Here is a 14665-nt window from a genome sequence, read left to right on the forward strand (position 1 = left end):
ACTGTTCTCACTGGAGTGTGCCATTCACTACTGTCCTTTCTCATGGATGTTTTTCACACTGTACTGTGAAACAGTCACTGTGGGTTAAGACATCACTGCAACTACAATGAAATTTTGATAGGTGAGAGTTAGCTGATAATTTACTTTCTCCCTGAAGTCCAAGTAGATGTTCAAGATCTATTTCATTGTCTCAATGTATAACCATTCCCTCAAATCTGTTTTGAGTACACACTTTTTAGGGACCTGATCTATTTGTGACTGAAACCAAGAGAAAGACCAGTGAACTTTTGCAGAATTTAGATCAGGCACTGCTCGGCACATCTGAAGCGCTGCACCTTTCAGAAAGTAAAATAGTAACAATAGTTACTAAAGTCATGTCTACTGTATAAGCTCTTTAAATGAAAGCACCAATGAACTGAGATGGTTAATACAGGGAACTTTAGGAGAACAGTCACTGTTTGCCAGTGCAATAAAGTGTTTTTTCCTTCTTTCTCCCTGTTGCCAACCCCCAGTTTCTTTGTATTGCAGAGCAGCTGCACAAGTAGATTATTGATACTAAGGTTCACTTCTGAAGTGATATGTACGTTCCAAGGTAAACAGTTCTGGCTAAAGGACTTTCAGGTGCTAAGTCCACACATTGAGGAAGAAAAGAACTATCTGCTTCTATTTCAGGACAAGCTTCAGGTCCAAGACAAATCAAACCACAGTTCAATGCAGCAGCATCTCAGATGAGCTGTGAAAGGATCTGCCAACGTTCCACTTGTAATCAAGTAGGTTCAAGATACTAGGAATCAATTTGTAGTTAAGTTGCAACAAAGCATCCACTTCTGGAACATCAATTTCTTCTGAAATGGAAAAACTGCCATACAGGACTTGAAAAGTGATAACTTTTGGTACAAAAATATCAATCCTATATTACAGTTTAGATGAACACACACACACACAAAAAAAAAACAACCCTGAAACTTGAAAATCCACGCAACCATACTATGCAACCATAATTTTAGCTGCAGTGCCAGATTGTCCCTTACCTTAAACATCTTGAAATAGCAATAGAACTAGATGAGAAGATGAGAAGAATCTCTTCTCTTCAATGAGAAGAAAGCTGTATTTCTAAAGCCGAACAAGGACTGAACCAATCTCAGGTTGAAATCACGTGCTGTACTACTGCACTTGTATTCCAGATTAGCTCAGAACACTGAGAAACCTGAAGGCTACAGAAGATGAAAGAATGGGCTGGGAAACAGTGTTAAGACAGTAAATCACCTCAGCCTGCCCCTGTTCCCCTCTGACTCCTAACAATTTTGCCTATCATCTTAAAAACACCATTGTCAGATGCAAATTTTCATAGGAATACAAAGCCCTGATTCAGCAAAGCACTGGGGAATGCATTGATACCAAAATACACAGATGAAAGCAGATACTGAATAAAACAGATGTATCTGGGAGATCTCTACAATATTCTTTCTTATATTTTACATTTTCCTTAATCCAATCAGATAGCAAGTAAGTATTTTCATAGGGAACAGTCAGGGTGTCTCTCCTGGTGAGAAACAATTTCTTTTTAAAAAATAATTGTATTTTGAAAAATATAGATAGCTTATAAAGGTTGTTAGAAGTCTGTCTGAAAACCATGGCATCTAATGGCTCTGACAAACGTAATTTGGCTTGCCAAATAGGTCAGAAGACTTAAATTCTGGAATGTTCAGAATCAGGTTATTATTTATGCTTTCCTGTTTGGCTGGCATGGAAGAAAAAAATACCAAGGTTAAAAATACAAAACAATCTGAATTATGATTATTCTAAAACATACAACTTTATTTGCATGAATGTGGCTAAGTATTTCTCAGGAAAATACTGAGAGAAAATTATCTTGTGTAATTTTGATATCATACCATTACCAAGCTAATTTTTCTTCTGTGACACCATACAACAGAAGATATCAGAACCTTCTACACAGCTACAGTTCTTGCTAAAGCTATTTTTGCCCATTAAGCCAGTTTGCTGAGGTTTATTTTTATTTTTATTTTTTTTTTTTTTTTTTAATTCTGAAATCTAATGAAGCAATGCTTGTTAGTGATTTTTGTGAAAGTTCACTTGCAACCAAACTGCAAAGACTCTCTGGAACTTATCACGTAAGGTCTAAAATGTCTGTGCTTACTTTATCTGTATATCTGTAACACTTTTTAAATAGCTGAAAACACTTGAAATATTGGAAGCATACATTTCTTACCAATCACACACAGCCAGACTCTTATACCAGGGGGACAAAAGATGTAACTGCTCCAAAGTAGATACTATGCCATAATTGGATGCATTATGCATTACAGCAAAGCTGTAAGGAGCTTACAGATGCCATGAATTCAAGCAGCATGTGATGCTTATGTCCACCCATGTATCTCCCACTAACATTTTGTTAGTATTTTATGACATACACATAACTTTTAAAAGCATTTACAGAACTTATAGAATCATAGAATGGCCTGGGCTGAAAAGGACCTCAAAGATCATCTAGTTTCAACCCCCCTGCTAAGTGCAGGGTCGCCAACCGCCAGACCAGGCTGCCCAGAGCCACATCCAGCCTGGCCTTGAATGCCTCCACGGGTGGGGCATCCACAACCTCCCTGGGCAACCTGTTCCAGTGTGTCACCACCCCCTGGGTGAACACAAATTTCATCTATTAATTTCCAGGCATATTTGCTTTTTAATCAGGTTTTCCCAGCCAATCTTTGGCCGCAACTTTTGTAAAGATGTGATTCAAAACTTCCTACCACTGAAACAAATGTTTTCTATGTTCCCATACTTGAAGAAATCCTAGAAGAAATGTATTTTTTCTGTTTGCAACTCACTGTGGCCTTTCCTATTTGAACAGTAGTCTAGACATGTTACAGGTGAAAGATGATCTATCTTTGCACTTGTGAAGAACCAGGGCTGGCACAATACAAGAAACAACACTGCAAGCAGGACTGCTGGTGTCTCTTTTTCTCTACAATGGCTGCAAAGTTAGACTGATGGCTCTCTGGGCTTCCTGCCAGAACAGCACACCAGATTAAAATAGAAAGAAGGGAAATAGGCAACCTGGGGCCCAAAAGTTAATTCTGACCTTATGTATAAGCTCTACGGGAAGCTTGGGCAAAACAGAATATTAATATGCCATATAAGGGGTGCACAAGGAAACTAGATTTGAAAAAAAAAAAAGAATTTACAAAAGCTCTTGTCTATCACGTTCACATTTTAGTATTTTGAAACCACTGATCTTGAAAAATAAATCTTCGCATATAAGAACTGAGTAGTTACTTGTAGTGAATAGTATAATGTGTGTTTGAATGGGATGTCCACAGGACAGTTTCTTTCAGTGTGAAGTAAACTGTATTTTTTAATGGCTTTAACCCGTTTTATTCAAACCATATCCCTTTCTATTTCATGAATTTGTAGGCTTATGGATCTTATTAACTATGAAATATGGATAGCATACCAGAAAGCAGATCTGGAAATGAAGGCTGAAATGATCTCTTCATCGTATGAGAAAATTGGGTTCTGTTTACATTTTCTCTCATGTTAACAGCAGAATTTTTCAAATATACTCACTAATGAATTCTTGCGCAGGAACAGAGCAAAATTATTCTGATCAAATTAATGTTCTTCACAGAATCGTTTAGAAGGCTTAAACATTGATACTGTATTATCATTTAAAATATAAAGACAAATCCAAGATTGCAAATAAGCAAGCATTTTCATAAAGAACTGTAGATCCTGCCCAAGTTAAACACAACTTCTTTGAAAGCTTTGTAATAAGTTCTTCCCAAAGATCACATTTAACTTTTCAGAGAAGAAAAGGTAAGACGAGTAGACTAAACTGTACTCTTCCATTTTCCTCCCATAAAACTCATATCTATTAGTTGTGTACTTGAATCCTCTACTGATTTTAAACATAAATACCTAGAAAATCAAGTTAATAAATATCTATTGCAGAGTGATTTCACTTTTGAAAGTACCTGCAAATGGCTACAGTAACCCAAATCCAACATGATACTGTCTGCTTCAGTAGAGTGCTTCAGTAAAGTGCACGATATAGCACAATAGCACCTTCACGTGTCATTTACTTTCATGCCAGCTTACCTCCCATAAGCTTTGTGGGTAAACTGCAAAATTTTGTGAACAACTTTGAATTAGCAGAAGGACTGCTGGAAAGCATTATGCATCAATTAATATTACATCTTTGGATGAAAAATAAGTTTCCAAAATCACAACATTAATGAATGAACAAACAAAGACATCCAATTCCAAGAGAACAAACTTCCAAGCACTTTAGAAATTTACATAACAACACCTGTAGGGTCATCTATAACAAATTGTTTCAATACTTCCTGCTTATGCTTGGCTGCCTTCGTGCTTTTACTGAATGACTGCCACATGAGACTTCGTAAAATAATTATATGCTCAATGTTAAGTACATTGTGTGTAATAATGTCCTCAAGACAGAAATAAATCCTTCATCTTTGCTGTTTTCCATATTGCTATCATTTCATTGCTTTGTTTCTGGCATACAGTTCTAACATTGGACTACCTGCAGATCAAATCTGTGATGAATTTGGAAAAAAAAAATTAAGACTGGATTTCATCTGCCAGAATGAGTCCAATAACTTATCTGGAATTACACTACTTTTGTTATTTTGGTTTCCATGCATTGGAAACTGACAGTAACAGCAGCAGTTGAATTACCTTGCTATCAACATAAAGGACTTACTAAACTCTAACATGGTCTGGTTAGAGCAACATAGAATTCCCTGAAAATACAAACAAGATGTTCTGAGTGAAAGTGAATTGAAGTTCCTACCATTTCTAACCTGTCCTTACTTTTAAGTAAGCCCACAACTCAAATACACATTGACACATGCGGTCTGTGCTTTACATTACTAATTACTTCAACGCAACCTCAAACTGTGACTGAAAATACCCTTGCACAGATACTCAAAAAGAACTATTTAGATGATTCTACTGCAATAACTAAGAACCTGTTTTTAAAAATGTGAATTCAAGAAGATAGGAAAGAGGAAAAACACAGATCTGCACAGCATACATACAAAATTTAAAATCTCCTGAATAATGGACAATCATGAAACTTGAATCTTAACTGAGAATTCCTATCTCCATCCCTCTGTCTCTTGACTACACAGCGTATGAAGGAGAGCATGCTGTTCCTCTGCAATCACTGGACAGAAAAAAATGGTGTGATATAGATTTCCTTAACCATTGTCAGTATCTTCAAAAATTACTACTTCAAAACTTACTACAGTTTGGTTCCAGGTATAAAAGCAGATTGTAGAAGCCCTTGTAAGTATTACATAATTTTATATTTCTGCCTTTATCAACACACTGCTATTGCTAATTCATCACAAAATGATCTTTACTTGACTGCTCAAATGTGCAGTCTCCATGTCTAGCTGTTTCCAAACACCCATGATTATGTAACCCATACAGTTTCTGCTGTCTTTTCATTCCCTGCTAACCATTTACTAATAAAAAAATAAGAAATAAAATATTCAGCACTATGTTGGAAAAGATTAATGCACAGATCATAAGCTCTAAAAGATCAGACTAGACCACATCAACATGGAAAAGAAAAAATAGTTCTCCGTAACCTATTTTTATAGTCTAGAGTGACCCAATAGGTCTTCACTACAATGGGGCCACATTAGGTAACATTCTTCTTCTGGCTGGTTATACCTTCTGCCACAAAGAGTAATACCAGATTCTATTTAATGTAGTGATTTTCAAACAGCTGATGTTCTGAAACACTGTTCTTCTAAGGAAAAAAAGTAAAAATGAAGCAATGTTGCAGGATGAGATTCACCATTAAAATTTTCCATCATCTAAACATCCAGAAGCCAAGTTAGGCAGAAACCTGAGACTCATTCCTTCACCCTAGGAACCCAACCACTGGAGAATATCCTTTCTATTTTTTTTCCCACATGATTAACAAATATAAATATTTACATGAACTGTAGCACTAAAAGCCTACGTGTTTACCACTACATTCAGTTCCCATATCTGAAAAAAAAAATAATAAAGCTGAATCCCCCTCCCCCCCAAAAATATTTATCTCTGAGTTTCTGTGAACATTTTCTGTTTCTCAGTTATTCCAGTCAGTACCTGCAAAGTTGCCAGTTCAGCAGCTGACTTTCCTCTGAGGCAGAGAATGAGTGCCACAAACGCGTTTAAGTCTTCCAGAGAGAGACTACTGACCTAAAACAGATGAAAAAGTAACACATTATTTGTAGGCTCTGAAGAGAAATTTTCTGATAGTTGGCTCCTCTTTTTCTCAAGTACACCAACCTTAAATCAATAACCTCATGGAGTTATGACAACCATGAATTCACTGACAAGGAAAAGATGTTTAAATGGAACAAAATACTTTAGTTTCAATATTTGAATTAATTGCATAGCTCACTGTGCCTGTGTATAGCGTATATACACAGTTTCCACACACTAAACAAAATGCCTGCTCTTTACGTATTCCCTTCTCCTATTCCTTTGGCACTTCTTAACAACAAGAAATTTCACAGAATCACAGAACGGCCCGGGTTGGAAGGGCTTGCAAGGATCATAAATCTCCAACTCCCCCACCACAGGCAGGGCCACCAACTTCCACATTTAACACTAGACCAGGCTGCCCAGGACCCCATCCAACCTGGCCTTGAACATCTCCAGGGATGGGGAATCCACAACCTCTCTGGGCAGCCCATTCCAGCACCTCACCACTCTCATGGTAAAGAACTTCTCCCTGACATCCAACCTAAATCTTCCCTCCTTCAACTTAAAACCATTTCCCCTTGTCCTGCTGTTATCTACCCTTTCAAAGAGTTTACTCCCTTTCTGTTTATAGGCTCCCTTTAGGTACTGAAAGGCTGCAATTAGGTCGCTCCACAGCCTTCTTTTCTCCAGGCTGAGCAAGCCCAGCTCCCTCAGCCTGTCTTCATAAGGGAGGTGCTCCAGCCCCCTGATCATCTTTGTGGCTCTCCTCTGGACCCTATCCAACCTCAAGTGAGCCACAGATGTCACGACCATTAGGATTTATTCAAATGCTTACATGGTTACCTGTTGGAATCTAAGAAAACTCAACAAATCTGAACTATTTCAATTTCCTACTTTAAGCTAAATTTCAGGATTAACAAAATAACACAACAGGATTCTTTTTTGTTTGTTTGCTACATAGTGGTGTGGGAACAACTCAAGACTGTAAGAAAACTAAATGTAATATGCTCGAGTAAGAAAACATGAAGGAAAATTCTCAATTCATACAATAGCTCACTCAAACATTTCTACCAAAAAAGGGAGTATAAGGGGTATTTATTGTTGTGAAAAAGCATTTGAGGATTATCTAGATGCATGTGGTCACCTCAGGATGAAGACAAAGTCTCTGTACCAGCCAGACTAACTCCCTGACAGTACTGTCAATTCTGATCACCTACTTCCTCTCTATGAACAATATAAATTATACACATGCAACAAGACAACATATCGGTTACAACTCTTGAGACTACAAAGAGGATTCTAAATGAGATTCACAAAGCACTGAAAATCATTATCAATCGGAAACTGAAGGAAAGTTTCTCTTGCAAAAGTGAGGAAATGTGCAATCTGGATTACAGTACAGCTAAAAGGCTGTAAGGCCTACAACTCTGCATTGCCCATCTTTTAATGTCTTGATTTCCAGGGAAAGTTATGCAAACCCCATTTCAATTCTCTTATGAGTTTGTATTAAGACTAATATAAATTACAAACTAAGAGGAAAAAATGAATGAGAAAAATAACAAAAAATACTCATGTAAATCAATAGGAAAAAGAAACACTAAGAAGCCAACTATGATTACTTCATTCATTTATTTGCTTAAAAAGACCAACCCTCAAGATATAAATTATTCAACCACTACTGAGAATTGTTTTGTTTTGTTGTGTTTTTTTCTTATCAGATCTTACTACTTATCTCATTGTAAAATACTTTCCTCAGTATGAAGTTATTAAAACTTGCATAAAGCATGAGAATGTAAGGGATATCAGAGAAGTTTTAAGCTTCCAAATGTTCCTTAGTATTCACTAACTCCACTAAGAAGGCTGCTAAGATCTGACAATGGCCTTACCTTACCCTATATTTCAGCTCAGGTGTCACCTTTCTGTAGATGGCAACAAACCTGTAAATTTTATGCACCCCATCAATAGAAATTTCATCTACAGAGCAATTCTTGCACAATTCTGTCCTAAGAAAAAGAAATCAAAGATTTCTTGCAAATTCAACAAGAAAAAAAAAAAAAAGCCTCCAAAAGAGCATCATCAGCAAAAATTTTATGAATATGAAAACACTTCTTCTTCAGAGAAATACTTCATTCAATATCCCAGATTGGTGAGTTATCACACTTGCACTGTCAGATCTCTTATAAAAGTATAAAAGCTTCAAATGTAAATGTTTTTATCTCCCCTTTCTCTGTAGGCTCTATTGTTTGATCTCTGAAGTCATTCACTCCTCTTCCCATTTCTAATGATGGACCTACTGTCATTTTTTTTCACTGTTTTTGTTCTCAATTTGGAGGATATTTGAAAAGTACCCTCACTGAAAAGAATGCTCTTTAAATCAACACTTTCTTTATGCTGTTATGACACAAATTTTGTGGAAGCTGGGGTAGTCACTATTCTGATTCCTACAAAAAAGACCAAACAGTTTTAGGCTAGATTAAAAGACAACAAATTTTTTATTTGTTTTTTTTTATATATATATATTTATTTATTTATTAAACTGTTATGAAGTTTAATTCTCCCTCAAATGACCTGAGGGAAATGATGTTAGCTAGCCCCAAGGCAACCTAAAACTATGTAGCTTAAATCACCGCAGGGTTAACAATCCACCTTAGCTCTTTAATACAAATGCAAGACTAAAGTGTGAAGACAAGAATTTGACCACAGTTAGACAAACATTGTTTTCTCAGGTCTAAAGACAAATGGAAGCACCACTCTCAACTCAGAGTGCAGTTGCTGATACTTACTCTTGTTCTTCCTTTCAAACACCCAAGAAAACAAATGGACAACATCAGAGCACTAAACAACTGAGCACTGAATCACATTTTAATCCAAATCAAATCACTACTCTGGTTCACAGGGTAGACTGCACTTGTGCAACTCAGAGTGCTGAAAATGGGGCAGGTGTTGAGAAACTGGCACTGCCATGAAAAATATTCCATCACATCTTTGGCATCATATCTTTGCGGTTCTTCTTGAAAATAAGAGCCACAAAACTATTTTCCTCTGTTTTTAACATCAGTTATTGGATAATAAATTCTGAAGACCACAGCCCTAAATGGGATTTCTTTCATTTTATTAATATTCTGCGTTCCAGGCTCAGTAAATCCACTTTTCTGTAGGTGATCTATCCTGTTACTTAACTTCTTAATCCCACTAAAGAAAACATTCTTAAATAATCATACTATGGAAGGGTATACAGAACAGAATGAAAAATGACTGAAGCAGTGAAAACATACCATATCCAAACATGAAAAAAAATTAAACTACGCCTTTAAAGCTAAGTCCACGATACTTATCTTGCTGCACTGAAATGGTAAGGCATGAAATGTGGTTTCATGACTTTGATCTTCAAAAAATATTTCCATTAATATTCTGCTATACAAAGATAAAAGAAAAAAAAAGGAGCTATATGGATCATTTGTTTAATTCCCATACATACTGCCCCAATGCGTCACCTAAGACTGAGCAAACATATATGAAGAAAAAAAACAATAGAAAACCTAGAGAGAATATGTTTCCACTTATCACAAACCAGTGTAATTCTGTTACTAAGACAAAACAAGTAGAGTAAAAAGCAAAACAAGGGATGAAATGCAATTCGGCGATAGTAAAAGTGCAACAGAGCTCACTAGATTAGATAAAGGCATTATAATTTTCTCATTCTCACAGAGAAAAATATACTTGTGAGATCACATTTGAAAGGTAGCAAGTATATACAAAACATTATACATAAAAGAAATACAATTAATGAAATAATATTGCATTTAAACTCACATTCCTTTTTATTACAAATAAGCTAATCTCCAGGCTGCCAGGTATCTAACAGAACTACTAACTAGTGATCATCTATTACTTAGACTATAATGACAAGAGACATATCCTTAATTGTGACTTGAAATGGGGTAGATTACAAGCTGGTATCAAAAAGTAGTGAGAGCCAACTAAATACTCATACTGTCAGTTGGCATAGCCTGCATAGTCACTTGAAGGGATGTCTTCTTTTGATGACACTATGGAAACACTAAGAAAAGCTTTCATTTTCAAACAAGTCCCCAAAAGGGTGAATAACTCCTCTGATTACACTTTCTCTGTTAAAACTGTCCAAGGGTCTTTGTCATGGACACGTGAAAATTATGATGAACTACTAAAACAAACGTGTTCCTTAAAGAGGATGATGCATGTCAAATGGAGTAATTAAAATGCTGCAATGCATTATTATTGTATTTGATCAACTACGCCTCCAGTAATGATTATGAGAAAAATTGCCCACAGGCCAGCAAGAAAGCTTACTAGTAAATCACACCTATAAGGGCTGACAGCTGAAGAAACAGTAACTGTCCTGGTTACCTGCATCATAAGGTAGGTCAGCAAGCAGCAGAATGCTGCAACAGGTGCTTCTAGAGCTTGGAGCTCTTCCATCGCATCCTGAAGGTGAAAGCATGCCAGAAACGTACTGTACCGCTGCTTTTCCACGTCAGGTCCTTTGGCAAACCACAGTGTTTTCAAATTAGGTGTTCCACCTACAAAAGAAATCCATTATTTTATCTTGGCAGCAACAAGATAAAACATGCATTCCAAATTACAATTTGAAAGGAAACTACTGATCTGCTTTTGGCAATTGCAAGGACCATAGAGTGACAGTAACATTAATTTGACAAAACTTGGCATTTGAAAAAAAAAAAAACAGTTAAGGCTTTTAATTCAAACAAATTGTATTGAAACGTGAGCTACAGGAAAGATGGGGACAGACTCTTTAGCAGGCTCTGTTGTGATGAAACAAGGGGAAATAGTTTCAGGCTTAAAGAGGGCAGATTTAGGTTAGATATAAGGAAAAAGTATTTTACAGTGAGCGTGGTGAGGCATTGGAACAGGTTGCCCGCAGATATGATGGATGCCCTGTCCTTGGAGACTTCCAAAGCAAGGCTGGATACGGCCTTGAGCAACCTGATCTAGCTGTGCATGTCCCTGTTCACTGCAGGGGAGCTGGACTAGATGATCTTTAAATGTTCCTTCCAACTCTAAGGATTCTATGATTCTATGAACATAATAACGTTTAAGAAGAGTGGACTGAGTTCAACTGTTACAGAACACAGACAACCTTGTGATAATAGACCTTTACCCTCTGCAAGAATAAAGTATGGCTTAAAGCGTGTCCTTTTCCCTGCTCCCCAAGAGCATCAGGTGAGGTTAGTTTCATCATAAAACAATGACTGAGTGGGATATAATGACATCTCTTCCTTTTTTCTCCTAGTGACAGTGCACTGGACTCCCTTGAGGTATGCCAAAATCTCCTTTCTCCTGACCACCTTCTTTAAGAAACAAACTGGCCACTTATGCCATTTTGCTGGCAAAGCCAGACATTGCACTCAACAGAATGCTGTGCTGGCATAATTATCCTACAGTAAGTTCACTAGCAAGTTTGGGGAAAAAGATTTTAAAAAGTAATTAAAAAAAAAAAAATCAAGGCTATCTGGTACTCTGTAGTCCCTAGGCAAACGTACAACACCTTACTGCAAACACATGCGAAACAACAGTCATTGGTGATGTATAATATATCTCTCCAGGATTTCCTATAGTGTCATTCACCACAGTGTCTAAATCTTTAACATTTACTCCCTGTCACCACCTCCCAACTTGTGATGTGTTATCCAATGTAAAATTTGTTCCCTATTTCAATTACATTTAATCCATTATCCAAATAAACACTAACGCACATAAATAACAGAACAGCTAAGTGGCTGTGCCGAAGAATCCCAATTAATGACAGACTCCTACCATAAAGCACTGCTGCTTCTGTAGATAAATAAAAGAGGTGTAAATTTTAAATGTGGACCAATTAAGCTGCATTTGGTAACACCTTTTTTTTTTTTTTTTTTGAGATGTGCAGCTGCTGTAGTCCAGCTAGGAACACTTGGTGGTAATAAATTGTTGAAGTGACAAGGTGCTGAATCTATATAGATGTTGTTTATTTAGCTAAGAAAGCTCATTAACCAAATGGTACTAATTCTACAGAGAAGGTGAAAGTAGAAAGTTCTTAGTGTTTGCTTTCTTCATCTCCCCGGTGTACGTCTGTTTTGCTATCTAAGACCAACTTTCCCATCCAAATTTTTAGCTATGCAAAGAACGACCATTGTAATAACTGAAAGTTTCTAATCTCTGTAGGAAAAAATACATAGTACATAAAAGTACAACAACAACAACAACACACAACAAAAACAACTTGATTTGGGTTAGAAATGTAGCGTAGTGATATCACAAACACTGGTGGCGAGAGGACTGGTATGGACAGCATGATACAGCTGGTCTAGACAGTGGTAGCTGTTGCTTTAAGGAAATAAAAAATAGCAGAGTGAATTCCAAGAAGAAATGCAAAGATTACACGCGTGAGAAGAAAACAAAGCCAACTTTTCCTACCAAGGCTAAATAAATGTAAGGTGCGAGACAATTTTTATGGAGGTAAGGCCAAAAAGTTTTGATGGCTTCTGCTTTCCCAAAGGTTCCTGTTCAGCTGCACGAAGAGAAACTCCAAGAATCAGTTCCCTTTCTGACTGCACTTTTTAAAAACGAATTGCATCCAAGGGCATACCTAATAATAGAAATTTTTCTTCCTTCAGAGCAAAACCATGAACTACATCAATAATCAAGGCTACATATCTATACTGAGGGAGCTCAACAAAAAATTCAAGACATTTCTTCCATAAACAGTTCCTTATACTTTAAGAAGTGAAATTGACTTGCGCCTGGGAAAAAGAGGTACCGATGAATTATGAGTTATTTACTCTGGGAAAGAAAACTTGACACTATCTCCTTTTGGCACATACCGCCAAAGACACTATTTTTTTGAAAGAGGCTCGATGCACTCTACAAATAATTAAATTCCATGTCATAATCAAGAGAGAGCCATTTATTAACCCTTAAATGAAAGATAAGTAAAGCAAACAAATACACTGGAGTTTGATGATTCCCTCAGGACCACGTGTACAGTCAACAGACCTAAGATTCATATAAAGCAGATCTCCAAAACAGATTTCTGCTCCAGTTTAAATCTTACAGTGTACTTTGCAGCAATTGGAAAACACTCCTGAAAGAGAAAATTACTTGGACAACAATGAGGAATATTTTGCTTTCTTAATGCATCCAATTATTTACTAAACTAACTCTGAAGCAACAGGTGAGTAACAGAAGGGAGAGAAATAGAGCAAAACATGCTTAAAAATGTAACCGATACATCTTTACATTAAAGATTAGTCATGAGAAAGGTATTTATCCTATTTGGGTCATTGAAATCATAAGGTCCCATGAACTACAGAAAGAGACTCAAACACTGCATATGCTTATGGTTATTCTCAATATACACAAAACTGTGTGAAAACAGTATTCAGTAGTATATAAACTGTAGTCCTTGGGCACTCCCAGAAAGAGAACATCACAAAGAACTCCATGGGGGTCAAATGGTAGTACTTGCATACATACAAATACAATCAAACAATAAGTGAGAGAAAAATAATTTGCTATTTTTTTTCCCTTTTCATTCATAAATTTAAACATGCTGTCATCATGAAAAGTATTTCATTTGTTTGAGCTTCAATAACTGATTTATGAAGATGCATTGCATGCAAAATGCATTAACACTGTGGTATCATTGAACACTGGGCTTATACAAAGGTGACTCTCACATTCTTACCAACTTAAATAATATCATCATTCTGTATATGGACATAAATGTATAATATTAACTGTTTACGTCTGTTTGAAGTAGTGACTGTTGACATTTCACTTGAGAACACCAGTAACAAAACACCAACATTTCATTGTTTTGCACATTCATGGAAACAATGAGCAACAAAAATAAGATTATAAAAACGTACTGGACAATGCTCAATGTACAGGAGTGCTCAATGTTAACATATGATCAAGCTTGGCCAACTCTAAAGATGCTAGAAACCCAAATGCCAATTAAATCTGACAATTAAAGAAGCATTCAGGAAACAGTATCAGAAAAAAAGGTAATTTGAATATAAGCATACTCATGACATATTCCTGCAAGATACAATGATTAGAAGACTGAAAGTATATCCAGACTCCCTCAGGATAAAGTAGTCTACATACAGAACCAGCTACAATATCCCATATGTCTGCAGAAATAAAAGGAAATGCAAAATCCGTACACTTCCAGTAAAGATTTTAAAACTTTGTGCCATAACAAATTGTACAGACATCAACTGGATGTTCACACATTGTGTATGTTAAACAGTAATTTCTTAGATCATAGATCTTCTAACGAAATTCATTTCTCAGACACACGCTTTAAAATCACTTTAAGTCATGCTCTGTCAGTGTGTGGGAAACATTGCAATCACACTCATTCAGA

General features: G+C 36.4%; 1 protein-coding gene across 15 annotated transcripts in view; it reads right to left on the reverse strand.

Moving 5' to 3' along the window:
* Positions 1-14665, reverse strand: part of FAM120B (family with sequence similarity 120B) — a 108622-nt gene that overhangs the window by 73107 nt on the left and 20850 nt on the right. For all 15 annotated transcript variants that reach the window (XR_005858267.2, XR_005858260.2, XR_005858263.2 and 12 more), the window contains exons 5-6: positions 10642-10814; positions 6154-6246 (exon numbers count right to left, since the gene is read on the reverse strand). Coding sequence is in view for 6 of the 15 variants with exons in the window: in XM_040697655.2 (XP_040553589.2) it covers positions 6154-6246; positions 10642-10814 (266 nt within the window). In the remaining 9 variants the exon portion in view is untranslated. The remainder of the gene's footprint in view (positions 1-6153; positions 6247-10641; positions 10815-14665) is intronic.

Source organism: Gallus gallus, chromosome 3 (assembly GCF_016699485.2).
Source record: "Gallus gallus isolate bGalGal1 chromosome 3, bGalGal1.mat.broiler.GRCg7b, whole genome shotgun sequence".
Taxonomy (NCBI): domain Eukaryota; kingdom Metazoa; phylum Chordata; class Aves; order Galliformes; family Phasianidae; genus Gallus; species Gallus gallus.